This window comes from Lonchura striata, chromosome 20 (genome assembly GCF_050655825.1).
Source record: "Lonchura striata isolate lonStrDom1 chromosome 20, ASM5065582v1, whole genome shotgun sequence".
Taxonomy (NCBI): Eukaryota; Metazoa; Chordata; class Aves; order Passeriformes; family Estrildidae; genus Lonchura; species Lonchura striata.
This window is the reverse complement of record NC_140722.1, coordinates 11,482,772-11,510,555: the sequence shown is the minus strand read 5'-3', so window position 1 is coordinate 11,510,555 and position 27,784 is coordinate 11,482,772. Positions and strand designations below refer to the sequence as shown.

General features: G+C 42.5%; 1 protein-coding gene across 4 annotated transcripts in view; it reads left to right on the top strand.

Annotated features, from left to right (window-relative positions):
- Positions 1-27,784, top strand: part of CDH4 (cadherin 4) — a 421,918-nt gene that overhangs the window by 130,065 nt on the left and 264,069 nt on the right. Inside the window, exon 3 of one of the 4 annotated variants that reach the window (XM_085558266.1) lies at positions 17,998-18,040. The exons of the other annotated variants lie outside the window; for them this stretch is intronic. Within the exon in view, the coding sequence (XP_085414392.1) occupies positions 17,998-18,040 (43 nt within the window). The remainder of the gene's footprint in view (positions 1-17,997; positions 18,041-27,784) is intronic. 4 annotated transcript variants of the gene reach the window in all.

Below are 27,784 nucleotides of genomic sequence, written 5' to 3'. Positions count from 1 at the left end.
TTACTTTGCAGGAATATTTTTATCCTGAGCTTCTCTGGCTTTAAACAAACTGAACTGACAATAGGCTGTCTTAAGGCTGAGATTAAAGAAAAATATCTGGGCAGCTTTTCATGTTGTTTGTGCTGATATTTGGAAGGACAGAGGCACAGGTTCTGCCTATCAAGGAGACAGAGAGCATTTGACTTTAAAATGAAATAAAATCCCTGCAGAACACTGTGTTCACTTACTTCCTATGCATGATGAGCATTTGGCACTTCATTTTTTATTTTGTTAGAGGGTTGGTGTGGTGTTGTGTTGGGTTTTGAGTGTGGGGCTTTCAGCTTGTGAGGTTTTAAGCTTGTGAAAGCTTCTGGTGGGCTGAAATGTCACAATTCTGCTTTTGACATGTTTGGGCAGCGTGGCTGTCTCTGGCAGGCTGGAGCTGGCACAGCCTGGCAAGGCTGGACACGAGACGTGGTGCTGATGGCTGCTGAGAAAATGCCATGAGCAAAAGGAACGAGTGAGAATGTGGAAAAGAGAAGTCAGTGCAAAGGCATAACCCAGATGAAGCAGGGACAGGAGCTTGCCTAGGTGTGTTTGCACTCTGACATGCCACATTCCAGGGGTCTATTCCCCTTGCCTGGCAGCTCAGTAACTCAGGGTCCCATGCAGTGCCAGTGTCATCCTGGGGTGTCACTGGTCCACTGCCTGCTGGATTTCACTCTGCAACCAAATAAATGGAGTGGGAGTGTGGGAGGTTTCAAATCACCTTCACAATAGGGAGCAGCAAACTGACCTTCAGGATCCCCTAGTTATAAATGATGTTTTAACCCTCCAGATCATGGAATATCATAAATATGAGAACATGGTTCTCTTTCCACATTTAATATATTAATTTTTATAGTAACTTCTGTAACTTTTTAGTGCTAGAAAAAAGCAGCCTAAAAAATGAATGATGTAGATTCCTGTAAGATAAAAGGCAGCTTCAAACGTTCCCAAGAATTATGTATGTTGTGTCTCATTTTAAGTCACTGAAATGATTTTGAGGGGAACTGACTCATGGTGTTTGAGTACTTCAGGCTGAAACACTGGGCCTGGAACCAATACCATGTGATGGATATGAACCATCTTCAAATGAAGAAGAGCTATTGACTTGGCACAAACATTTCACAGTCATCTTGATTATTGGAAATGTTTGCACACATTTTTAATGTAGAATTTCAAATGTATGTGCAATTTGCTCTGTTTGGTTCATAAGCTGAGAAACAAATATGTTTTAACGGAAAAAAAAGTTCTAATGTATTTGCCTTGTAGATGAATTTGTTTGGGAATAGATCTTGCCTTGTTGTTTATACTCCCTATTTCTGGAGATCTGGTTTCCTTATTCCCCGAGGAGGAAAGGAATTATTCATTCATTTCCTTTCATTTTTTTTTAATTGAAGATTGCAGCAAGGAGATTGTTTAACTGTACTCAATTTATTTTCAGAACTAATTATTGTCTTTCATCCCCTGTATTACAATTACAGCTTACTGGGTTGGGGCAGAGAGAGGCAGGCAGAGGTTTTCACATGTGAGGTGCTGTGGTGCTTTTTTTCACCCAGCAGACCCTCCAACCACATTTGCACACCTATGAGTGCCCTTCTTTTGATGTGGCTGCATTAATTAGGGCCACAGCTCCAGGAGCCATGTGAGGGCACAAGGTGCCCACACCATCAGGAGATGCTGATGTGATCCAAAGTCCTGCCCTGCTGCTGGATCAGCTCTGCCACAGCACAGCCAGCTGGAACACGGTCCTGTGCTGCACAGCTAATCCTCTAAAAAGGGCACAAAATTAAAACTGAAGCCAGGCAGAGTTTCCAGAGTGAAAACGTTTTCAAGCTGTGGTTGTGCTCCAGCTCTCATTTGAAGAACTCTGCTGCCACTGCAGTGACAGGCTGAAAGCTGTGCAGGTCAGCCCGTACCTCCACAGCACAATTGAGCCATTGCTCAGCTCTCCTTCCTGTCCTCAGCAAAGGCCTGTGTTCCTGCAGAGGACAAGCTGTGTGCTGCCCACTCCCCCTCTTGGCCAGGGTGGTCCCTGTGCTGCTGTCAGGGTTTAATGATCAGATGTGGGAGTGTGGCTGTGCTGCCCCATCACTGCATCTCCCGGGCACATTTGGAGCAGTCAGACACAGCTCATCAGCAGCTTCTTGGGCTCATTTCTGGATTAATAACTTGTGTTATTTGATTTAGGGCTCTGGACATAGGATCCAAGACCCACTCTAGCTCCTCCAGTTAGAAGTGGAGTCCAAGTTTAATTGTGGGCTGTGACAGGTTTTGTGTTGATGTTGTTGTATTTTCCTGGGGATCTTATCATGGAGTAAGCCTTTTTGGGTGGAGATAAAGGAAAAAGTGCCTTTCTTTTGTGTGTGCCTGTCCTGCAGTGAGGCAATGCTTGCTGGAGGGTCCTTTGCTGAGCGTTTTGCATTCAGTGAAAGGTTTGGAACATGTTGATTAATTAACTGTCGTAATTTGGATGGAGCTTTGCTTCCTCTGAGAATGCTAATCCATTCTCACCAGGTGCAAGTGTGTCAGCCCAAAAAATGCCAGGTGAACAAGCAGCCTCTCTGTGAATGGAAACAAGGGAGACTTGGGGCTTCACTGAGTGTTGTGGGGTCTGCTCAGGGTACTCCAAAATGGAGCTTGTTTAGTCAAAGCCAACAGCCTCAAAACCTTTGCAAATCACTCTTCCTCTTCCTTTGCTGCATTTTCAGAGCCATGAAAGCATAATTGCACTTCTTTGCCTCTCAAGGGTGCTGAGGGAATGAGTATGTTGTGAAACAGCAGATGGGAGCCTGCATTAGGGCAGCCAGTGGGAGTGGGATACCTGGCACCACAGGGAGACAGCCTGGAGAGAGCTCAACCTCAAACTGCCAGGAGAAAGGATGAGGATCAAACTCCTGGCAGCTGAGATGAGGAGGACCAAAGAACCCCCACGACTTGGCAGGAGCTCAGGTTAATACTGGTTGAATAGGGCTGGAAATTGGACGTGGTAACTTCCTTCCCCCAGCATCACTCAGGGAAGCGCGATTTTTTTAAAGGAGGATTTAGATAAAATTGCTTATTAGTAAAGTGAGGATTATCCAGGATTTTAAAGTTTGTTCTTATCTCTAGTGTTGTTCAAGTGTGCAAACTTGAGGATATTTCAGCCCTTCATCATGGATCTTCAGCTGTAATAAGCCACAGACAGTCTTACTGGACTGAAACCTGTCTGTACCTTGAGGGCTTTGCAGCTGAGGAAGATTCAGGATAGAGCAGGAAGAAAAAGGGCTATAGACTTTATAGAGAAGAGAGTACAATTATAAGCCAGAGCATCTTTCTTATTGTTCTTTGATTCTTTTTTTCCTTTCTTCTTTCTGGCATCAAATGGATTATTGCCATTTTAAAGTGCATGAGTGAAATGGGCCTTATTATAATTTGAACATTTTCTTCTCCCTTGAAGTGTCTTTCACTTAAACCATCAAATCCTGACAACTTCTCCTCACACCCTCTTTTGCCATCATCAGTCACTGAGTGTGTGTGACATCAAAAAGGCCTCATGGCTGTGTGAGCACGAGGAAGTGTCTCTGCTTCTGCTGGTGTTGCTTTGCCTTGCAGTCCCTTGGAGCTCTGCCCCACACTGAAATAAAAGTGAGGTGGAGGTGCCCTCATTCCCTTCCCCTTCCTGACTGATTTTGTGCTGTTTGTGTCACATGGAGCTGTGAGTCTGTCAGGGCAGAGTTTCTCCTGCCCATCCCTGGAGATGTCAGAGTTGGGCACTGCTGGAAGTCATCCCTTAATGGATTTGGGGTCAGTTCCTTTGCTGGAGGGTTTGTGGGACAATGCAGCATTTGTGGTGTCCCATCAGGAAATTCAGCTGACAATCCCTTTCTGCCTACAAGTTTGGCTGCATTAGTAACATGAATAATTGATTTTTACAAGATGGCAAACAAAGCAGATTCTCTGTTTGGCTTGACATGCTTTTAAATGTTTTTCCTCATGTGAGATGGGGTGGGGAGAGAGGCCAAAACCAACAAAAATTGCCAAAAAAAAATTGTCAGGGTGGGACAAAGAAAAGTTGTGCCAGACAAACCCTTCCATCAGAGCTCATCCAGGACAATAGTTTCAGACACTTGTGTGAGAAGTGGTGAGATGCTAAATGGGAGGAGCTGTGGAAGGATTTTGTGCTTTGTCCTCTGTGTCACCTACAAGCACAGAGTTCAAAATCTGAAAGTCACTAATTTGCCTTTCCTTCTCCTTGAGTAAATCTGAAGCTCATCTCTCTCCTGTCCTAGGAGATCATCCTGATCTCCACATCCCCAAGGACTGGGGAGGAGCAGAGGGTGCTGGTGGCTCCTGCTGCCACTGCTCTGCTCAGATAAAATTATCAAACACGCTCCCTCTGGGGTCTGGGTGTGTTATATTTGGACACATCTCAGTGGGTTGAGCACCTCTCCCTTGAGCTCTTCCACCCTGCCCTGGATACTGAGATGAATTCAGGCATGTTTAAGGGGCACATTTCCCATTTTGCCAGCCCTTTTCTGCAACTGCCCTGGCTCGCAGCTCCCGTCTGGCGGGCGAGCGCGGGAGTTCACAGCTCTCCCTAAAACGATGTGATGCACAGAGTGATGTTATTTCAGCCTTGGCAGCAAAGCAAGCTAGAAAGATAGGACAGGAAATACTAGGGAAGGAGAAAACAGGGATATGTGTCTTTTTTAAGGCTGCAGCTCCTACTGGCACAGCTGCTGTGGTGGAGAGAGCTGTGGCTGCTCCTCGCTGGCCACCTTGTGCCTGGAGGAAGAGTGTGGTGTGCCAGTGTCCTGTAATGCTCATCCTCCTCACCACCACCCTCTCACCCCACACTTGTGCTGCCTGCCTCTCCCTCTGCCTGGCAGGAGAGCAGACTTGGTGGCAGAGTTGGTGACAGAGCCACTGCTGTGCCGCTGGCTCCCTTCCACGCTCGTGGAATTTCGGAATTTCTGTCTCCTTCCCTCCGTTGCTGAGGGCGCATCTTGTGGGGCAGGGAAAAAGGAAATATCTCTTTTTCAAGGTAGAAAAATAAGGGTGAATTTCTTTCTTTGGTGTGGCATAACCCAAACGAGTGAATGTTGCACTGCCACTGTCAGCTGCTGTGCAGCTATGGCTGCTCAATATGTGACACTTCTAAAATGAGAGTTTTTTTAGAAGGATGACTTGAATTCTCTGTCTCTGCTTCCAAGAGTAAGCTTGAATTTTTGTGCTTTTTTACCTTTTAAAGCTAGCACAGACTTTGATTGATATAAATCCAGTCTGCCTCATTTCATGAGATGCACAGGAGAATGAAGGCAGCTTTTATTATTGTTGTTTTTTAAATTTTTGTTTATTTTGTGTTTCAGCATTGTTGTCCTGTCTCTACTTCCAGCTGATAATATTGATTTTGCATAGAAGTTTATATTTCATGTTGCATGCAAGTGCATTGGCATTCCCCTAATGTAATATTAATGGATTATCTGTGGATTAGAAATATTTAGATTGTTATTCAAGGAAATGGTAGGTAGTGGAAATGAATGTCCTGTTCTCTCTATTGGCAGAATTAACAGTACATCTCTAAAGAATACTACAGCAGGAAAAGAAAGGGAAATGCATAAGCTGATCAGGAAATAAAATAGATAGGGAGATGGACAATTGCTGATGTCACAGGGACAAAGCTTAGCCTCAACAAAAATGAGAATTTAAATAATTTTCTGAGTTTATGAACACAATCCAGTTTTGTAGAGGCAGCTACATAGAATTTTAGGTTGGGTTATTTAATTTTATTTTATTGATGCTGCTTGTACTACTCCTGCTACTGTTAAATCTTGCATTTTACCCTTTACTTCCTTCTCTTGTGGGATCCATTCCTAAAAACAGGGTATCAACAAAATGCTGGTTTTTTTGAAGATGACCTCCAATATTGTATTATATTAATGAAGTTATACTAAGCCATGTGGTAATTTCTTTCTGCTGTGTCTTTGTGTTCTGACACTGAGCAGGATCCTGAAATAGTGATATTTGCCCCCCTTGCTCCAAATCCCAATTTTTCAGCTCTGTCCAGCAGTAGCAATGTTATATACACATGTGCCTAAATTTGATGGTGTAGAGGCTGGGATTCCTCAAAGCTTAAAATGTACTTAATCATGTTTTTGGCATCATTTCTGCACAGCTCAATGTTTTGACATATGCTTTTGTCCTGTTAATGCCATTGGGGTTTAGACATGTACTTCAGAATCCCTTGCATGGACATTCAGCTACCAGTGAAATAGTGATTCAGGGCAAAACCAGTGCCTGGTTAAAAAGCCATAAACAAAAACCTATGAGTCAGGGTTATCATCACCAAGATTAGAGTGATTTTTTTTTTTTTTTTTCTTTTCCCCTGTAATAGTTATTTTGCTGATTTATAAATTGGGAGCACGCTGTAATTTAGCAGGGGAGGTGCTGACCATCAGCAGGCTCTTGAATTAGGAGCAGATGTTGCCATGCTGATGGGAGTTTGCCTTTGGTCCTGCCTGTCAGCACTGGAAATGAGGGGCCTCTCTCAAGGCACAACCCACCAACAAAATGCAAGTGCTGCCCAGAGAAGGTCACCAGCCTGCACAGCAGTGTCCAGCAGCAGAACTTTGCTGAACATTCAAAATAGGAAACAATAAATAAAACATTCCCTTGGTGAGGGTGGTCCCACATCTTTCATATTCCTTGGAGGTAACAGTTGCTATGGCAACTCCTCATTTACTTCCCTTTTTTATTTTTTCCTCTATATATTGATAATTATATTAAACAGCACATAAAGGCTGCTGGCTGGTGCAGAGCTCTGCTGCTGTAAGCTCTGCACTGTTCCATTTGAAAATCCACCTCTTCACGTGTTTGTGGCTCTGTGCTGTCCCTTCCTCAGGGTGGGCTGAGGGTGGTCAGGTGGCCCAGAGCAATCGTGGCTCTGCAATAATTGTGTGTCTGGGGTTGTGCTCGTGCACCTTCCCAAAGACTGCCCCAGCACCTGCTTGTTTCTCTTCTGTGCTCACTCCAGGAGTAAGAGATGCTTTTGGAGGTGTTCTTGGAGCTGTGCCCTCCATAGCCCTGCTCGCTGGGCTGGTGGATCCTACACAACCTCACTGGGAGGCAGAGCTGGAGGAGAACACCAAGTGTAGACAGGTGGAGCTGGGCTGGCAGATGTGTAAACTGAGTGTACATTCCCATGGCTGCATCCCCACATCTGCAAGGCTGTGCCTCTCTTAGTGCTTGCTCCTCCTGAGGACATCCACTGTGAATACTTGAAAGAAAAATTCTGCCCTGGGCCCCTCAAGACACAAACCTTTTCCCAGTTTTGGGGCTGCACTAGCAGCAGGGGTTTTATCTCCCATTTGAGAGCCCTTTGCTCTTGGTAAATATTCTGTGCATTGATTTAGACCACACTTTGCACTTGTCTCTGCCTCCTCTGTGGGTGCAAGTACCCGTTACCACAGTATGATGGGGTGTAAAATTGTTGTATATATTCTCAGCTTCATGGCCAAGTCAGCAACCTTAATTGCTTTGGCAGCTTTCCAGCAGCACTGGGATTGAATGGCTCTGGCATTATCACACCGACTTGCAGTTGCATGAAGTCCTAATCAAACAGGATATTCACTTTAAAGCTTTTTGCCAATCTCTTGAAAACTATTTTTTCTCTGTGCATCACCTGCCACGACTAACTTCTCTTCCAAAAGAAGGTGCTGGGGAGTGGCAGTGTAGGAAGGGGATTTGGTCATTTTGTTTGCACAAGAGAACTTGTTCATTGTGTGTACCCAAATACCTTTACACTTGGAAAAGTTGTGGTTTCAAACTGAAAGCCTGTCAAGGGAAGTATAAAAAGCAAATTATAATTTGTTTGCTTTGTCAGTTTTTTAGTATCAGGTTGACAGATATAAAAGTGGATGTTTTGGGTTGTAAAGTTTCTAGTGGTGAGTTTTAATAGGGAAGATGATGCTAGTTTCCTCAGTTTAGGATTCTTTTGTTACTTTCTCAGCCATGATACATTACCCTTGTGACAGTGCAAACACAGAACTGTTATCTTTAATTTTTATGATAAAAATAAATTGTAAAACATTTGTGATTTGTTGCTGCTGAGAAAGACGACTGGGATATTGTAGTGAATGGCCTACTTACAACTGTATGGCAGAATAATGCCAGACTGAAATAATTTCTTAAACATTCTGTCATTGCATGTAATCTTGGAAATGTAAATTGGCCTTTTGTAATGTTTATTTCAGTTGGACTGTAGAAATGGTACTTTTTTACTCTAATCCTGGCCCATTAGAGACACAAACACAAGCCCATTTATCGTAGCATGCAGTACTAATTTTTTACAACTGCTTGAATTATGCTAAGTGGTCTTGTGCAGTCTGAGAAACAGCAGCAAGAGGTCCTGACCTTGCTTCTTTCCTCCATCAGCAAAGCTGAAATTAAAATATCAAGAGAAACAATTTCTGCAGCAAAATTGTAAAAGTTAATAGAGTTGAATCTACTTTTGCCTTCATGTTCCCGTTAAATCAGCTCTATTCACATGATATTTCTGAAGCACATGAAAAAAATAAAGCCACTACTTTTTTGCTGTCTTTGATGTAACAGATAAAAGAAAACAGAAAAGCTTTAAATTGAATTTAGTAAGTGCATATTTAATTTGCATTTAATGCACCAGGTATTGCACATTAATCACGCTGAAGATTACTGTTAAAATATGCATTTAAGAATGACTTGCTGTGTGTTCATAGCAGTTGTTGCTCAGTGTGTTTGGAAGAGCTTTACAATAGAGGCAGGGGGAAAATCCCATGGCTGGTTTCTATCCCAGCCAAGTTTGCTTTGGTAACAGCATGGTTGAATTTGCTCCTTTGCCATAGTTGAGCAGAGTTTCTTTTAGTAAAAATCAGGGGATAGCCCACAGGCTGGTACTTTTTAAAGTGGGTGTGGGCATGAAGGGGCTTTGGTAGTTTATTGGTTTGGGCTGTGGAGGTGCCTGTGTCCTCTGGAGTCCTTGCACAGGGGATTTAGGTGCCCTGAGCTGGTCCCAGCTGGGGCTGAGCCCCTCTTGCCTGAGCACCCGTGGGGATGAGCTCAGCACCACTTCAGAGCATCCCAAAGCGTGGTCTGCTTGTTTTTCTAGTGTTGGTTGTGCTGACAGAGCACAGGGGATGGCTGTTTGAGACTCCTCTCCATCCTGTGTAGGCTCCTGGGTGACCAGATGCAAAAAGCATGCAAAGTTGTCAGCCTTGAGTAAAGGACAGTAAATTTTGGCTCATGTATAGCAAACATTCTCTTTTTACCTCATGCAATTGGGCTGAAATAATTCTGGGCTATCAGGCTGCTGCTGATAGTTGGAGAAGGATATTCCTAGAAAAACATGTTTTAAGAAGACTTGGTAATCTGATAATATGTATTTTTAAGGATATTTGCAAGAAGGGAAATTGCACTTGTCACCATCTGGATCAATACTTTCAACAAGTCATAATAAATGCTACTTACTGCTACTTAGGAGAGCATAATTAGTATTCAGTAAACCAATATTAAAATGTATGCTATGCTTTAAACTGTTTGACTGTATTAGCATTTAAATACCCTATTGTGTATTTGCTATTTCTTCTCTTCTTATAAAACTGTATTCTCCAGAGTTCAAAATGATTAATTTCCTTTAGAATATGTACAATGCAAGGATTTAACAATTCCTTGTATTTAATAATTGCTCAGTAGCCAGGCTTATTATTTCACATAAGCACTTGGGTACAGAGTCATCCAATATTAGGTCAATCATGCTAATAGGGAAATCTGCATAGCACATTCCCTGTGCTCCAGTGTCTGGGTGCAGGGTGGGAAGGGCTGCACCAGGCAGGCACCGTGAGGATCCCTCTCACATGTCAGCCTTCATTTTCTTCCTACCAGAACAACTGACAGCTGGATCAGGGCCTTGACGTGTCTTCAGAGGGTTTTGCCCTCCTTGGCATTTGCAGACAATTGTACAGCTCTGTCTGACAAGCAAAACCTTTTTTTTTTTCTATTTTCCTTTTTTTTTTTCCCCAGTAAACTGACTCTACCTCCACTCACTTTTGCTTACAAGCAGCGATTCCCTCCTGTGCCCAAGGGGCATCAAACACCAACATGATTTTAACTCTGGCTCCAGGTTTAGCCCCTGAAATAACATGAAGGGGCTTCCCTCCACCATAATACTGTAAAAATTGATGGGAAGTCCTGTATAATGCCTGGAAATTATATTCCCTCTTTGTCTACCCCCTATATAATCTCACCCTTTTTTCCCTCCTGCAGCTGTGAATAAGTTATTAAATACATGGCAGCTGAGCTGGTAAAGTGATTTACATCCTGCTTGCAGGTCTAGCCTTGAATATGATTAGTGTGCCTGTCTAAAAGATGGAACTGAAAAGTTCTTCAAAAATATGTGGTGAGGCAACTTCTTTGTTAGCAGAGGGTGGTGTTGAGAAAATCTGGTAATAAGAATGAACATTGAGTTTGGCTGATGGCAGATTATTGTACCTACAGGCTATTTTAGGAAGCTGCTTTCTCATCTCCATATGTCTTTCCTTGTGATGGAGACGAAGCAGTTGGAGCTGCCCTGGCCATGGGGACCAAGCATCTCTTGGTGCTGGGAAGGGAGGGGACAGGAGGCAGGCAGAAGTCAGCAGTGCTGGCAGTTTATCCTGACCAATCTGTCTGCTCATGTGTAAAAATAAATAACCAACACAGCCTCTGTTTGCCTTGCAGGCTTTGCTCTGGTTGAGTTTGGAGATGGGGAGGTTTCCTTCTCCCTGCTATTTCTAGGGTTGGAAAGGAGACTTATTTCCAGACTTCAAGAAAAGTGATTTGTTTTTTTTAGCTAGATACAATTAGTAATTTTTAAGAACAGTGCCCAAGCTCAGCAGTTTTTAAAATACACTAAAATCTGTCTTTTCTTTGATCCAGACATACAAGCAGTTGAAAAGAGAATTAGGAATGGGATTTAGAAGGAATGGTTGGGCTTAATAAAGCCACAAATTTATTAAGGTCTCCTGCCTAGCATTTTTTAAAGGTTGATATGTGTGAATTAGGTGCTTCTGCTGTACCATGACACAGGTTGGACTCTCTCCCATGTGTGTCCTTTCTGCCAGGGGGAAAGGACACTGTGGAAGACATCACCACTTCCCTTCTTACAGACTTTTCCTTTGACCTGGTATCTGCAAAGGCCCCCAGGCATGAATGATTTTGTATTAATGTGCTCCTGAATGACTGAATAATGAACCTGTGGGTCTGCATCTTTTTAAGGCAATATCATTACTGGGCAGTTTTGTGGAAAGCAGGACCCTGTCTGCCTCACTCTCACTGTGCAGGGCTGGGGTGTTCTGAAGATGCTGTCCAGAAGAGACATCAGAGAATCAGGGCCTCAAAACACCATCAGCACTACTGGGGGCTGTAAATGAGCATGGAAATGCTGATCAAATCTCCTGCCCTGCTACAGGATATTCGCAGCTCCTGCACGTCCGTGTGTCAGGGATATGATGCTCCCTGCTCAGATAAGTCTCTGAATTTGACTTTGTGGACTGAAAGTGTAGCTCAAAACCACCCATGGCCTTGCAGTAATATTTTGTTTTTCATAAATTCAGGCTTCCCAGGCTGTGTCAGTGTGTGCTGCTCAGATGGAAGGGCTGGGCAAGCCTGCTCTCTGCTGCGAGGGCAGTATTGATAAGTGCTTAAAGAAGCACCGTGCATCCTTCCTTATCAAGGGGATTGCATCTCCAATAAGGGCAGCAACAATAAGAGTTGGGCTGATATTTGATTTGAATGAGAGGGATTTCTTAGATCCCTCAGCCTAGCTAGGAGATGAGAGATAAGCCTTACAGAAGAATCACACACGGTCTCTGAAATACCCAACAAAACTCCCATCCCTCTCCCCGTAGGCTACTTAGCTGAGAAACTCAGCCCTGCATCTTGTGTAGATAAAATTGCTGTCAAATCCTTCTGAACTCTCTCTGCTTTCTGAAAACATGTCACCAAGGTGGAGATTTAAATCCAGCTTTTAAACTTCAGCAGGACTGGTAAAAACACACTTTCTAACACATTAATTGATGAATTACAATTTATTTCCTGTAGAAGTGCATATTATGTTCTCAATAATGCCACATAAAACACCATAGTTACTATTGTTACAATGAATTCTGAATTAATTATTAATGCCTTGGTGCCTACTTTAGTGCCTTTGTTGGGGTCATTTGCATCTCTGGTGGGAAGTTGGGGTTCTAGTCCTGCCGCTTTAGCTTTACTTCCTTTTGCTTTTCTTTTTTCTTTACTTTTACTGTGATTGTATCAACTGTTGGTTGAGAATCTGCTGGAATTGAGTTTTCAAAACTCAATTCCATTGTCCTTTAGGAAAGGGAAGGCACCAGCTTGTGGTCATGGACTTTTTAAAGGCAGTGAGACCACCAGGACAGTCTGCTTTCCATAGTTTATCTGAATTGTTAGTATAGACTATTGATGGAGGCCAGAAATTACTGTTATGAAAACAATACTTTCTATTGATCTTTTGTAATACTTCCCAGTATCTGATGACTTTTATATCTGACATTGCTAGTTCTGGTAGTTTTTCAAAGGTATTTTGGAGGTAGTGAACTCAAAAAAGTAATTTTTTTATTTGACTGTTAAGGATAGAGAGATGAAAAATGCAAAAAATAGTCACCCTGATAATGTATTTGTTAAGTAACAAATATTGACTTTGATGTGAGGACAGAAATCCATCTTTCAGCCAAGAGACTGGAACTAGTTGTGGCTTTTCTGTTTTGCTGCAGCAGCAAGCAGATTTATCATCTTAAAAATCAAGCTCCAAGTTAGTTCTCAGTGTTCTTAAACTCTGTGTCTTGAGACTCAAAGTCCTCATTACTGTTTTGGTCTTTGGTACCATCAGCATATAAGACAAGGCCAATATATTTTAATTATGTATTCCTCATCATGACAATGTTCTCTCTTCTCCTGTGGTCAAATGTGGCACGAAGCATGAAAATCACATTGTGTGATGTGCTCATGCACTGTTAACCCTGAGCAGGGTCTCTAATTGCTGGCAGTAATTAGCATCAGGTTTTTATAGATCTGTTGAGTGTATCTGTGCATATGTGAAAAGTAGAATATAATGTTGACCAAGTGTGCATCAGTTTAAAAGAAATATTGCTCAGCCTTTATAGTTCACCACATTGCCTGTTAGGATTGTCAGCTGCAACAATTAATTTGGGCTTCAACTGAATTAAATTCCATATTTAATGGACAAAAAAAAACAAACAGTCAAACCAGAACAAACTCCCAGATTTGATTATTTCCATCCACTTTCTGCCTGGCCCTTGGGAGGTGACCCTGCTATGGATATTAATCCCTGGCTTTGAGATTGCAGCTCCTAATGGAGGAACCAGTTCCATGCTCTCAACAGATGGCAAATGTTTTCATCTACCTTTTTTTTTTTTTTTTTTTTTGCTAAGTAGGTTTTAGCCGTAACAGGTTTTTTATGTTATTTCTACCAAATTTTCTTGGATGCAAATACTGTGTTTTTATTTCATTTTGGTTCTTACTTGGCTGTAAAATTCATCTTAAATAATATGGGTTATGCTTGTTTTAATTTTCCACTATAATTTTAACACAGCAGCTTAAAATATATTTATGATGCAATCCAGTGTTGGAAAATGAGCTGTAATGTACATTATAGCTGGTTTCCTACAATGTAAAAATATCTTTGCAGTTACATTCTGAAGGAATAACTGTCCTTAGGGGCTAAAAAAGCACACGCAGTTTACTTTGTTTCTTAAAGTTAATCATCAGAGCTCAAATGTAAACTTAAAAAGCATTAAACACTGAGATAAAATGTAAGGAGTATTTTGTGGTTTGAAGCCGTGAAAGATAATGCAAAATATTTTTATAGCAGAGAGAACTTCGTATTTCCTCGTGTGGAAATAAACCCTGAGAAATGATGGTCAGACTCCTGTGCTGGCCCCACGCTGAGCTGCAGTGGCAGAACTCCACGCAGTGAATGGCACCAGGGAGCACTGTGCTGAATCCCTAATTTCTACCCAAATTACTTCATGCTTAGCCCTTTCCCCCTATGTCTTATCCTCAGCTTGTTGAGAATGTGAATTTCACTGTTGTGGCTTTTTAAATTCAACTTTGTTTATATTTTAAGTGTATTTTGCAAATAGAGAGGAAAAAGCAGAAAGACAGAACAGAGCAGGGATTTCACTATGATTTTTTATTTTTTACCCTGTGTGTGCATTTCCAGGCTTATTGGTAGAAATCCGCCCATGCAGCACTTCCAGTGTTGGGCCTCCTCCTCTGACTTGTTTCCTGCATGATTTGTGACTCATTTCTTGGTGTGAATAATTTGAATTCTGCTTCTTGCCTAGAGAATTTGGGTAATGTGCATTCAGAATGAGCTCAATTCCAGCTAAAAGAAATGGCCTTTTGGTCAAGACCTGCAACTTGTGTGTCACAAAATACTTTATTCTTGGAAAGTTCTGCACAGATCAGCTGTAACAAGAGTAAAACAGGATACACAGGTTGGCTAAAGTATATTTAAAATAGCATTTGAGGAAGGAAGGGAATCATCTTTCTCACTAGATGAGCCCAGCAAGCAGGATGGCATTGTTAGTGTAGTTAAAGGGATATTTCCCATTATTAACTGCATTTGTATGACATGAAATGTCTGCAACTAAAAGCAATTTATATGTAACTTAAGGAATAATCGATATTGATTTGGAATGAAGAATGTTATGATCTTTTTTCTGAAAGATTCATGCAACTTGCAATTTTATGAAAACTAGATTCTATTACACCTTCCCTGCAGCAGCAGACCATAAAGATTGATTATACATTAAAAGCAATATTTGGGTGAAAAAATATGCTAGACAGATTTTCAACTGTCTTTTCTCTAGCTGCTTTTGCTTTCTCCTCTCGGATGTACAAAAATGAGTGTTTCCAAGAAGGGCCACAAGCTTAGACACTGGTAGTACAATACCACCTAACACTTAGCATTTTACACCTTTGTAGCATTACACAAAAGAATGAATTCATTGTCAAAACACCTTTGAAAGAAGAGCTCTTTGAATATTGCATGTGGCATTAATGAACAATCATATTTGTAACTTATTTTTCATTTTCCAGGAATACTTGTTCAAACAAGTTCTTGCTTACAAGGTGGCTCATGAATAAGAAAAACATTTGTAAATACTCCAGCAAAATACTCTGTGTGCTCAAGAGTTTGCATCAGTAGAACTTGATTGCTTTGAAATCTCTTTTGTTGATTAGGGAACAAAAGCAAATCCTGTTTTAAAAGGTTACTAACACACAGCTCAAGGTGTAAATGATAGATGCTCCAAGTAGTAATTGTGGCAAGTAAAATGCATGAGCCCTTTGGCTGGTATATGGTAGTGCATGGACCCAGACATTTTCCTAGTTGCTGTAACTTGTGCTTTAGAACCTACATTTTTATGAACTGCACTAAAAACCTTCCCCTTACACACAAATAATGATGTAGTTTGGCTTGAAAAACTCGCCTTCAGAATAGGAAAGAGAAATGCATAACGATTCATATTTCATTTCTGCAGCCAGAAATTAAAGGTGCCCTAGAGGTGCAAGTTCTGGGAGAGGGAGACTTTGTGTCTTGCAGGTTTGGGGGCTCTTGTTCAGGATGAACTGAACCATCCTGCTGCTTGAGTTGAGTGTCAGTGCAGAGGAACCACAGCAAGGAAAGGCAGCACAGGGATGTCCCAAAAAGCTGCAGAATTTGGAACTTTGCTCCACCCAGTGTGTAGTTAGTGGTGCTGGTAGAAAAGCATTGTTTGGGGCTTCTCCCATAAACCAAAGTCACTGCTTAGGACCATCTGAGGAAGCAAAGAGTAATAATTCCTTTAATTATTCTTCCTCAATGATTCTGAGCGAGCAGCCCAGCCCTGCTTCAATTAGCACAGAGCAACGAGGCTTTCATTTCTCGCCCTTTGAGTACACACACCTTCTTTTAGTGCCTCACTGTGTTTATCCAATAAGGTTTTTGATGTCTATTTTTTTTTTTCTTCTCAATCAGTTTCAAATTTTCCATGTCTGGCACTTGGTGGGTGTTCCCTGTGCAGTAGCAGTCAGCAGACCTCCCATCCAAAATCCATCCAGCCTTCTCCAATCAGTTTATTTCAGGAAGATTCTTCCTTGGGAGCTTGTGTGCTAAACAATTCACTTGAACATGCTGTTGCTTCCTCTGAGGTGCTTCTGTACATACTTATTTTGGAGCAAACCTGCACGGAAATATGGCAGCTTTACTGCACAGCAATCCCCTGGCTGGAGCTGGGCTTTGGGTTTTTTGTTGTTGCTGCTGAAGTAGTGCAAGTTTCTGGGTAATTATTGGGACAAAACATGACATTAGCTATTGCCACGTAATATGACAGCTGGTCTGGGTCACCTGCACCACCAGTGAGTGGGTGGGAACAGAACTGTGTGCAGGAGGCACTGCCCATGTGTTGAGGAGGATGAGGATTATTTAATAACTGATGCAAGAAGAAGTGAGAGCCTCAAGTGAATGTGGAAGGTTTCCAGTGTCGCCAGGATTGCAGGGAACAAGACATTTGTACAAAGCTTAAATTGAGAATGTACTTGGGAATTGAGCTTGTTCTCAAGTCGTCAAACCACGTGTGTGCTGCTCCTGCTAGTGCAGCCTGTTGTCTAATAAAGTTCATTGGTATTTTTCCAAAGAAATCCTGCTGACCACTTGCTGTAGATTGTGCTGTGCAATTGCTTGAAACCACAGTGTTCGATACTTGAAAACATTTGAAGTCCTAAATGTGGTTAGAGGTGTTTGTTTGCAGCAGACAAGGATTTTGCAGCAAACATCAGGGAAGGTTTTTATCAGGAGTTGGTGTTTGGCTGGTTCAGGTCTTGGAATCAGAATTCAAACCAGCTACTGCTGTGGTAATAGATTAGATTAAAATATTAAAATGCTGCTTCTCTATGATATATAACATCCTTTCCCACCATGGTTTTGGGAACATACCTGAATATTTTTACCTGATAGAGATGCTGAAGGGTATCTGTGCTTAGGTGATAAGAGGATGGGGTTCAGACCCCAAACCTCAGAGATCCATTATCCACACAGCAGCTGCACTGCAAAGACAGGAGCTATGTTGCCATCATGGCAATTCTAAACAGATTTCCAGCTGTGACCATAAAAAAGATCTTAAGGCAGGTTAAATGTAATTTCTGTTATTTTTTGGTTTTTAATGTGCTTCTCTCATATAATTTCCCAATTCTCCTCTTTTAGAAGTCCATTGCATTAAATTCCTGAAGAGTCTTATCTTTTACATTCAAATGATGTATTGGCTTGGAAATAAATGCATGAATGCCAAAACAAATCAATGAAATAAAAGAATAATAGGAATGAATCAGGCAAACATCACTATAAATGGGAAACAATGAAACCACGGTCATTCCAATTCGACATCCATAAATTCATAGTGAGGCTGTGTATATGTTAAGTTAACCATGCATATAAGTCTTTGTAGGGTTGAGATCTGAGTTAATTCTGTCACAGAAATGCATAATTAAATTCATACAAAAATCAAAGCACATGTGAGAAAACAGATTCAAATGGAATCAAGTAAGCAAGATTTAAGTGTCCCCAAACTAATATTGTTGTGTAATTTGAGAACAGTTAAGAACCTATTTTTGTATGTGTAGTACTGTCTCTAAGCAACATTCTTTATAGGATGCTGTAAATGGGGAAAATAAGATTGTCTTCTTCAGAAGTGTAAAATGGTTGATATATTTTCCTTTATTTTTCATCTCCCTGAAACAAGGTGACTGCTAATAGTCACTTGCTGTTATGGTGCAGATGGTTTTGAAGACACTAAAACAGGGGTCAGGAGACAGGTTCTCACTCTGTTAGTGACTTTCCAGGTTACCTTCAGTGACTTACTTCCATCTATTTTTTTCCCCTCTCTTCTCCTTTGCTCTATATAGACACAGGTTTGGAGGGCATGGCTCCCTGCGGTTGGTTTCAATGGTATGTACTCTATGCTTGGCTCTTGTCCTTAGAATAGTTCTTGCTGTACTGCAGTAGTATCAGAAATGATGTTTAAAATTCCTCTAGTACCAGAGCAAAGCTCAGCTTTGTTTCTTCATCACCTTTCCCAGGGAAAAGTGATTTTTTTTCCCTAGGATCTTACAGCATAACATTATCCTTGTCTTCCTCCTGTGGCAGCAAAAAACCCTACTGAAATTGGGAAAACAATTGGTCAAAAACAATACAGACACAGCACTTGGCAAGAATTGGTCCTTATGTTTTAGTAAAAATAAGCACCATATAGAGAGTCTACAACTGTAGAACTGGGGCTCATTTCTGGTTTTAATGTGTGAATTCCATGATAATCAAGTCAATGTCAAAACTTACCTTTGAACCACATCAGGAGGAAGAAAATAGATGCTATGCATAGCAGTAGTCCCAGAAGCCTGGCCCTGAAATTACCACCTTATGTTTGACAACCCCACCAGCTTTTGGATTTTTTTAATCTTTTTACTCTCTTTTCTTTTCCCTTTTTTTTTTTTTTTTGGGGGGGGGACATAAAAATAAACCTGTGAAAAGAGGTGGCTGTTGTCACGCTGATCTGATTTTGAAAAATGGGAGTTGGTGGCGATTGGGCAGAGGCAGGAAGGTCTGGGTTTTCATCATTCTCTCCCACCACCTCTGTGTGCCCTCCATTTCCTGCAAAAGTCTATTCCGAGTGACCCAAAGGCAAAAGTGATATTGTAGCACCAGGCAGCGAAGTCACAGGGATATAAATTATATATCAGGTGGGCACTGGCTGTACTGCAGAGAGAGCTGGACATGTCCAGCAGCACTGCTGAGCGTGTCACCTGTCTGTAGTGGTCAGCAAACTGCTGTCCCCGGGGTAACTGCAGCAGGCAGCCCCTGGATGAGGTTTTTGGCAGCCCACTGACCCCAGCTCCAGCACTAATCTCTGATCAGGAACCATCTGCTCAGTGCAGCCCAAGCGAGTAAGCACTTTTCTAACTGTCAGGGATGACCTGGAGAAACTCATGGGGGAAATAAAACCATCAGCCACTGATTGGAATACTGATAGCCATCATTTGGAGTGGTGCTGCAGGAAACCAAATTATGCCTGTGCTCCCTGCCTCGCTGCTCAGCAATATTGTCAATTTGAAGTTAAATCTTCTTGATCAATCCAGGCTCAATTTTGCCACCTTTTGTTGTATTGAATTATGTTTCCTAATGGGAACAGTCTCCTGCAATCCAGTGGCATGCATCACTCGGTAAGAAAGTGCAGAAAGGATGTGATGGTTTAAAAACAGTTTGTGTTTTCTTGCCTGACTTGGAGACAGCTCTGATTGGAGTTATTCTGCACGTCTGGAGTTACTTCCTTAGAGCGCAAGGAGTGGTGGTAGTCACACCTGTGCAGCACAGGGAGAGGAAGCTGAGTCACTTCATTGTCTATGGAGGAGAGATTTAGATTTTACTTTCATTTGCCATGGATGTGAAGCACAGGAGTTTCTGTAGTTGCTCTTCTTTGAGTAGGGAACAGACTTTTTGGCAGTCATGTGTAAACCCATGGAAGCCAAACACCTGAAACAGGGATCCTTTGTCAGTCAGCATCTGCCAGTGTACACAATTTCCTAAACATCTGTTCAGTCATTACCATATTAAATCTGCAGTACCACAAGTGTCTGCATGTTAAATCACAGATCTGTGTTTGAGATACCTTAATTGAGTTATAAATGTTATTTTATTACCTAGGTCACAGGACACAGGGAGAAATAAAGTTGTTTGTGAAAACTCAGAGCCAAATACCACAATCCTCTCTTGGTGTTTGCTCTAGCTGGCTCCAGAATCAGCAACAGTGTTTGATCTCATGTGGCAAGGGTTGATGACAGTCTATTGACACCCCTAGTGCACTGTCACGGTGCTACCAGCCAACACAAACATGGCTCTTGGTGTCTGTGGGACTGGTTTCCCTCACCTTCCCTCTGCTGTCCCAGGAAAGAAAGTTTAAGAAGAAATTCTTTTATTTTTCTTTCATCTAATTCTAGGCATGGATCTCGGAAATTAAGTTGCTTCGTGAATTTATAGGATTGACTTTCAACCATGTCATTTTACTGTGTCCTGTTGATGCAATGATTACTGTTTGCAGGTGAAATAGTTTCTCTTTCCTGTTAAGAGTCTCCTTGCAACTTGTGCAATCACTTGTATCTTGGCGTTTATTCCAAGATGTACTTAATCCCTATTTATATATATATATGGATCCTCTTCTCCTGAATAGTCCTGTAAATGCTGAAAAGAGCATGACAACCGCTTTGAAATGGGAGAAGAGCTGAAGGATGGACTGTGTTTTTCTGGCTGTTTCATGGCCAGTGAGGGAATGCATGGAGAAGGGAGGTGCATCTGACAGAACAAAACAATGAGGAGAGATGCAGTGGGCTGAAGTGGGGAGGTGTCTGAAGGGACTCGGGCACTGAGCTCAAGATGAAAGGGGGTATGTGGTGGGATAAGCAAGAACTAAATTGGAGCTGGGAAGAGTTTTCATGCAGGACCCCTCTGTTTTCCAGTTCTGGTGCTGTCTGGTGGCCCTGGTCCATGCTTCAGCTCCTGGGTGGGACTGACCCAGCCTGGGCTGGACCTGTTGGGCTGTGCTCTCATCCTGCCTGGGCTGAGTGTGTGCTCAGTCCTGCCTGGGCTGTGCTCTCATCCTGCCTTGGCTGAGCCTGTGCTCTCATCCTGCCTGGGCTGGTGGCCAGGGGTACTCGGGTGCCAGTCAGGAACAATTCCACGGGGCAGATGGAGCACAGCTCCTGTGCCTTTGTGTCTCCATCACAGTCAGGGCACCGTGTACCTGGCTCCAGCTCCTTTGTGTGGGGGTGCATCCACTCATTTCTGATGGGCTCTGTCTGGAGGCACGACCTGGCTCTGTTCCCACCTCCAGCGGGCTGGGATGATGAGATTTCTCTGGTGTGCCTCAGCCAAGGGCCGGGAGGAGGCTGATGCCAAGTCAGCACGTTGGCAGCTGCAGTTGGAAGATGCTGACCCATATATTGTGCTGTGGCAGCTCCTTCCTTCCCTGCCCTGCTCTGAGGATGCCGAGCCTGGCTCGTGTGCCGTAGTGCTGGGACCTGACTCTGGGCAGGGAGTTTGCAGCCACAGACCAAGCAGCTGGAATTTAATCACTCCAGCTACCCTTGATTAAACCCCTGAATGCCCCTATCTGCTGGCCAAGTCAGTGTTAGCCCAATACTGCAGATGGTGAAATTGAGACACGAGGAGGTTAAGTAACTTGCCCAAGGCTGTGCAGTGAGTGGTGACAGATCTCGGATTAGAGCTGCGAGTTCTTGGCTGGCAGAGGCTCCCACAGGCTGCTGGACAGGGCTGCCCAGCACAGTGCCCAGGCCTGCTGCTCACTGCAGAGCTCTCCCAGCCAGAAAATCTTGTCTCCCATCTCCAGGGGAAAAGCTCCTGTCCTCTCAGCACAGTCAAATCATTGAATGTTTTACGTGTTTGTTCATTTATGGGTTTAGTTTTAACTGTTATTTCAGGTTCCCCAGTCCTCCCAGGATCACCTAGCTGATCACAAAGGATATCTTATTATTTATATCAGGAAAGTCTATAGGTGTGGAATAGCTCTCCTTGTTCACATCTTGCCTTGTACAAGAGGCTGTTACTTTGCAGAGATACTTCAGAGATGCTTAGTGCTGTAGAGGCCACCTCCTCCTGGTACAGGCAGTTTCATCTCTCCCCAGTTCCATTCCCAGCCCACTCCAGAGCTGTGTTCCTCCTGTGCTGTTCAGGGCAGGCTCCATCACTGCTGTGTGATGCTTTCCCAGCCCATCACAGCTCCCCACAGCACAGTGAGACCCCAGAGTGCAGAAGAGCCTCTCCACCCTCAACTTTGTGTCCCTGGGGGTCCTGGTGCCACCACCTGGCACAGGGCTCCTGTGGCAGCTCTAAAGGAAAGTCAAGGTGCTGCTTGTGAAGCTGCTCCAGCTCTGTTTCCTGCCAGGTGCCACAACTCAGCTGGATCAGGCTCTGCCCCACACACTTGTGTTGGATGCCTCAAGCAGTGTTGTTTGAACACAGTGGGATGAACCCCTCAGATGCTGCAGTGAGGCACCATTTGCCCCTCAGACTTCCCACTGCAAAACAACTTGTTTATGTGACAATCTCCTCAGGGTTAAAAACACTAAAAAAGAAAGAAAAAAAAAAAAGGCGTTTAAGTGATTTTAACACCATGGGAGGATGACAAAGAGCAGAATGTGGCTCCTGGCGACCAGACTTTCCCTGCACACTCTGCTCTGGGTGGTTTAAATGCTTTCCTCTTTCATCCTGCATGTTGTGCATCTTCACACTTCCAGCCTCCTGCCACTGTGACAATAGGAAATGTCAGAAGAGAAGGATGATTCCTGCACTAGCTCCAGCCCCACTGGAAGCAGGCAGTGCCAGGAACGTTAGGCAGATGCCAGTGCTGGCGAGAGTGCCAGCTCCATTTTGCTGGCCCAAAAGGTTCAGGTAGGTTGAGTAAGCCTTGGATAAAGCCCCGAGCTGCTGGGTGCTCGTCTGAACCGACAGCCAAACTGTCTGAGGTCTGCCTGGTGCATCTTGAGACCAGATGCAAATCCATATTGTGCTTGCAGGGCTGCAGGGAGAGCTGGCCCAGCTTGTTCCTGCATGCTCAACATCTATGAGGATATTCGTTCCCATTATTTAGCAACATTTTACCATTAGATCACAGCTTTAAAAGAAGTGTTTCTGATTGCTTGTTTTCATCTGCTTTATTCTCTATTCACTTCCTCGGGGCTGAGTAAATAATTCAAATATTTTTCTTTGAGGAATTCTTCATTAAAGATTTGACCACAAAATCCTTAGAGTGGTTCCATATTTGAAATTATTTGTAAAAGTCTTTGATGCATCTTTCTGGAGTTTGTTTTCTTTCTGCATCACAATTACTGCTGAATTTTGTAGTACTGAGTTTTTGTATCATCCTGTGTTTAAGTTTCTTTCTCTGTATTTGACTCTTACACAATAACCCAGCCGAGTATAAACTGAAATTTAGAACTGAATACACAGTTGGAAGTTATTTACAAGCTCAAAATCTGTTGCTGTGTTCCTCGATGTTAGCTGCAAACCCTGAATGCTTGCCTGTTTGTAGAGTGGGAACAAAAGCTTTTTAAATACTGTTGAGCTGAAGCTGAATCTCAGCATTCAAATTCAAAAAACCTTTTCCCCTCATTCTCTCTCACTCTAATTTCTATTGTAGTCCAAGTTTATATATATAGGGTTTATCTGTAAATCTGATTGCATTTACCCTGCTGTAGTTTTCTGAGTTCACAATCCATAAATATATTATTATGGCAGCAATATACAGATGCCCATCACTTTGCTGTTGGGGAGCAGAGAGCACAGAGGAGGAAGAGAAGGCAAGAGAGAGATGATTCTGCCCCTCAGCAGGAAAAAATGCAGTTTTTTTCCCCACTTTTTATCCACAGCAGCTTCTTCCCCATGTTATCTCAGCATGCAATGACATAGCCATGTCAAGGGAACCAATAATACTTGCTGTCCCCAAAACAAATACATAAACAAATAAAAATCCCTATCTAAGAGCTTGAGATGGAAAGAAATACAATATGAAAGAGAATTAAATTCCAAGCCCAGGTATGCTTCAGGCATTCCAGGGCAAAGAATTGCTTTGTACTGGATGGGGCTTGAGGGAAGCAGGGGCCACCGTTTGTCATCGTCAACACTTGAAGTTTGGAGAGTGAAAATGTTTTCAGAAGGGAAGTGATACCATTGCTGGTTTGGCAGAGCAATAAAAGGAATGCTCAAATGTACCAATTAAAAGGTGTGAATGGCATTTTTATGGCCTCTTTCTCGTGCACTCTCAGCACTGGATGCAGCCTGTATGGTAAGCCTGCTCTGGTCGGACATTATTCACTCTGATTTATATTCTTTAATTAAAGGCTTTTAACATTTAATTATATTGTGAAAGTAGCATTGGTGCTTAGGTCAGTTAATGGCACAGGAAATAATCTTATTTTTATTTTCTAGGCTGTGATTGCAGAGCACAATCTCCCCAAGTGGGCAAACCTCCCAAAACATTAGGTGTGCAGAATTGTGCATGCACTTGCACAGCTTGCACAGCAACTCAATTATTGCACTTACCTGCTTTGAATGCATAATCACATTAATTACTTGGGCAAGCTAGCTATGAATTATGCATATTTTTACAATCAGTGGTTGAACTGTATGCTTGTAAATATAACTGAGCTTTTCCTAACTGTAGTATATAATGTAATGAGAAAATTATCTGTGGAGTGGTAAAGTGGTAGCTTCTATATTGCCAGGAAGGATTTCCAGCATGCAGCAATTCTAGCTGTGAACATATCTGATTAAATTACATGAATGAAAGTTGAATCAGTAAAAAGTGTTTTCATCTTCTTACTGAAGGCCAGAATTTTCAAGCTGGGTGTTCAGGATTCTCTAACAATTTTTCTCTTCATTGTAATCCCCCCAAATAATTTAAATAAAAGATCATGAAAAATTGATACATATTTAACAATTAAGAAGAATAATCCAAATTATGACCCTCCAATTGTACAGTGCATGTTTAGCTTCCAGGAGGTGGGTGTATTCTGCAAGTCTGCTTAGATTTTTATCTTAAATTCTTGGATACTAGCCTACCCTTCCAAAACTCTCAACACAAAACCATTACACAGGTTGTCCCTCTTCATGTGCCAAAAGCTGTTGAAACAGAAAAGGGGGAAAATGAGGGCTGCAAAGTATCTGCACTTCTGTCCCACACTGGGACCAGAGGGATTATCCCTTTTGTTCCTGTCACTGTTATATTTCCTACCTTTGGTATCATTCCTCCTTGTGCTTCTCCATTTTTTTTTTTTCACTTGATTAAGTGTCTAATTTGAATATTATATTAGGGCAAGACTTTTTCATTCCTGACATGATGTCACGATTTCCAGGCACTGCATATGCTGCATTGCTAGGTAGCACTTAGCAATGTTTGGATCCCCATCTGTTACCTCAGTTTGGCACATTGTGCCTGCACTTTAAGCTCCAAAATGTTGTGACACTGCTTCCTACGTTCCTGGGTGCCAGGTGGATTGGAGCCATTCCTCGAAGGATGTGCATGTGCAGTGTAAAGGAGTAAATAACTTGGAATGGGCATTTGTCCTTGCTGTGAGGGTGTCATTGTTCAGTACCCAGCACAGCCCGAGCCAGCCACTTCCCAGAGCAATACTCCAGCTTCCTGCTAATTATTTGCTGGAAAGATGACAGCTCTTTGGACATTGACTGTGCCTGTGGGTATTTCAGTAAACTGCTCACGTCTCTTACAGCAGAGTTCTTTCCTACTACCACACCTTAGCACATGGCAGAAGTACGTGGTTCTATTAACAGTGTAAACTTACCAGCACTTGTTTGCTGGTTTGGTAGTGCCCCACAGCCAGTGTGTTATGTCTGTATTTTCCATGTGGAGTTAGGGAGAGCTGCATCCCTCCTTGTCTTCGTGTCATTGCTGCCAGCTGATGAGTGGTGTGATAAAGCTTTGGGACAGTTCTCATCTCTGCCTCCCGAGGTATCTTTGCCATTTCATTTTCCCTCTATAAGGGAAAGTTTGTTAAAACTTACAAGGCATCTTTCTCCTTTTTTCTCCTCTCTTTTTTTGTTTTCCCTGTTTTGAGTGGAGGGTTGGGCCAGATGGTCTCCCAAGGTCCCTTCCAACATCAAGGATTCCACGGTGCTCTTCCTCTCATGGTCTTCTTGCTTCTCCTCTCACTGAAAGGAGCACCTTGTGGGCACCTTGTCAGCTTTAGGGAGCTGTCACCACTGGAGGGGGGAATTCAGAAGAAAGCATTTCCATTATTTTACACAAAAATGATGAAATCCCCTCAAAATAACTTCACTAACAGTGACCTAAATACTCAGTTCTGTCTGTATTTCTCTTAAAATTCATCAGAATTTAACTCCCTGTCGTGTTGGTATACTTGAGAATTGGGTTAAAAGAACTTGAAACTGGAGGAGATAATAGACCAGTTTGTAGACAGTACAAATATTTCAGTACTGACCCATTTCCAGCACATTATTTTTAGTGTACGACATTTCGTATCACTTTGTATTGAGATTTGATGTGACAGTATTAATAAACTTTAAACAAGGAGAAGAAGAGGAGGAAGAAAAAAAGACTTCCTTTTTTTGGTCAAGTGCTGTTTAAAATCTGATGGACTGGAGGAGCCAGGGATAGGGAGCAGGAGAGCAGCACCCTCCGGGGTTGGAGTTTCCCTTATACCTATAAGAAGCTATGGTGTAACACGGTGGCACATCTAACCAAAAGCTCTCAAAACCATTCCATAATTTAGCAGTCAGTGCCTAGGGAGCCCAAGGGGTTTAAGTACAAACAGTGGAATAAGCAGAATCCCATTAATGGAGAATTTAACAGGGCTGGAAGAAAGGAATGTTTTCCATAAGCTGTTTGGGTTGCTGCTGCTCTGTGTCACCTGCATCTCCTGCCAGCAGAGTTTGACCTGGAGGAATGGGCAGTGACAAAGCCAGAGCTGGCTGCAGCAAGCAGGGAGAAGCAGCAGGAGATAAGGAGGAGATATCTGCTCTTGGGCAGAAGGTGGAATGGTGCCTGTACTGCCACTGCAGTGCCAGGTCCTGGTGAAAGGCAGGAGGCTTATCCTCAGGAATTCAGCTCTCGTGTTTTCACCACTGCTGTTATGGAATCCTCTGAAACACAGGTCCAAGAATGACTTTTTTTCCAGATACTTTTTTCTGATTTTTCTTACTTTTTATTGAGCTGCTGAGCAGAGCTTAATGGTGGTGACAAATTTGAGAGTTTATGGGTGAGACTGGGGAAGGCCAGCAAGGCAGATATCCTTGTGGGAGTCTGCTATAGATCACCCAACCAGGATGAAGAGGTGGATGAAATATTCTATAAAGAGCTAGGAGGAGTCTCACAACTCTTACCCCTTTTTGTCATGGGGGACTTCAGCTTTCCAGATGTCTGCTAAAGAAACAGGGTTGGCCTCTTCTCCCAAGTGACACGTATGCTCTCCCTTTTCTTCCAAAGGAATTAGAGTCCAAATGATGTTTATTCGCTGCAGTCCAGGTCATGATTGAAATACAGTTTTGAAAAATTAAAGTGATTTGTCTTTTTCAATGTTTGGTCCTTTGGATTTTTTTTCCAGTGTTTGCATTGTGTAGATGTTCACTCTGCAGAGGAAGTAACAGAGCCGAGAAACTCGACTCTAAAAGAATTTTCTTTATAATAAATGTTTGATTTGGAGTTGTTACCCGATTAACCTTGTTGGGCTTTCTGCCCAACTGTAGCTGTCACCAAAACCAGAAAATGAATGCTTGATTGAATTGAAAATCTTATGATTTGGGCAACAATTGAATTGCTGTCATCCTGTCCTGTTGTATCTAAATAGTAATTACATTCTTCCTGCAAGTTTGTGATTGAAAACGCTCTGTGTTTCTTAAGTGGAGCTAAAAAGTGGACACACACCTGATGCTAGAAAAACCTGTGACATTTCACAGGAAGCTATTTTTTCTTAGACAATTACAAAGCAGAAGGGATTTCAGCACTGAGAAGAATGCATGTTATTGGCTGAACAAATGCATATTATTTGCTAGAGAAACAGGCCAGTGTAATGAGCACTTCAGCATCTTTTTACTTTAGCTGTGAAATACCAATTTCTGTTTTCCTAAATACTAACACTGTCCGTGAGTAGT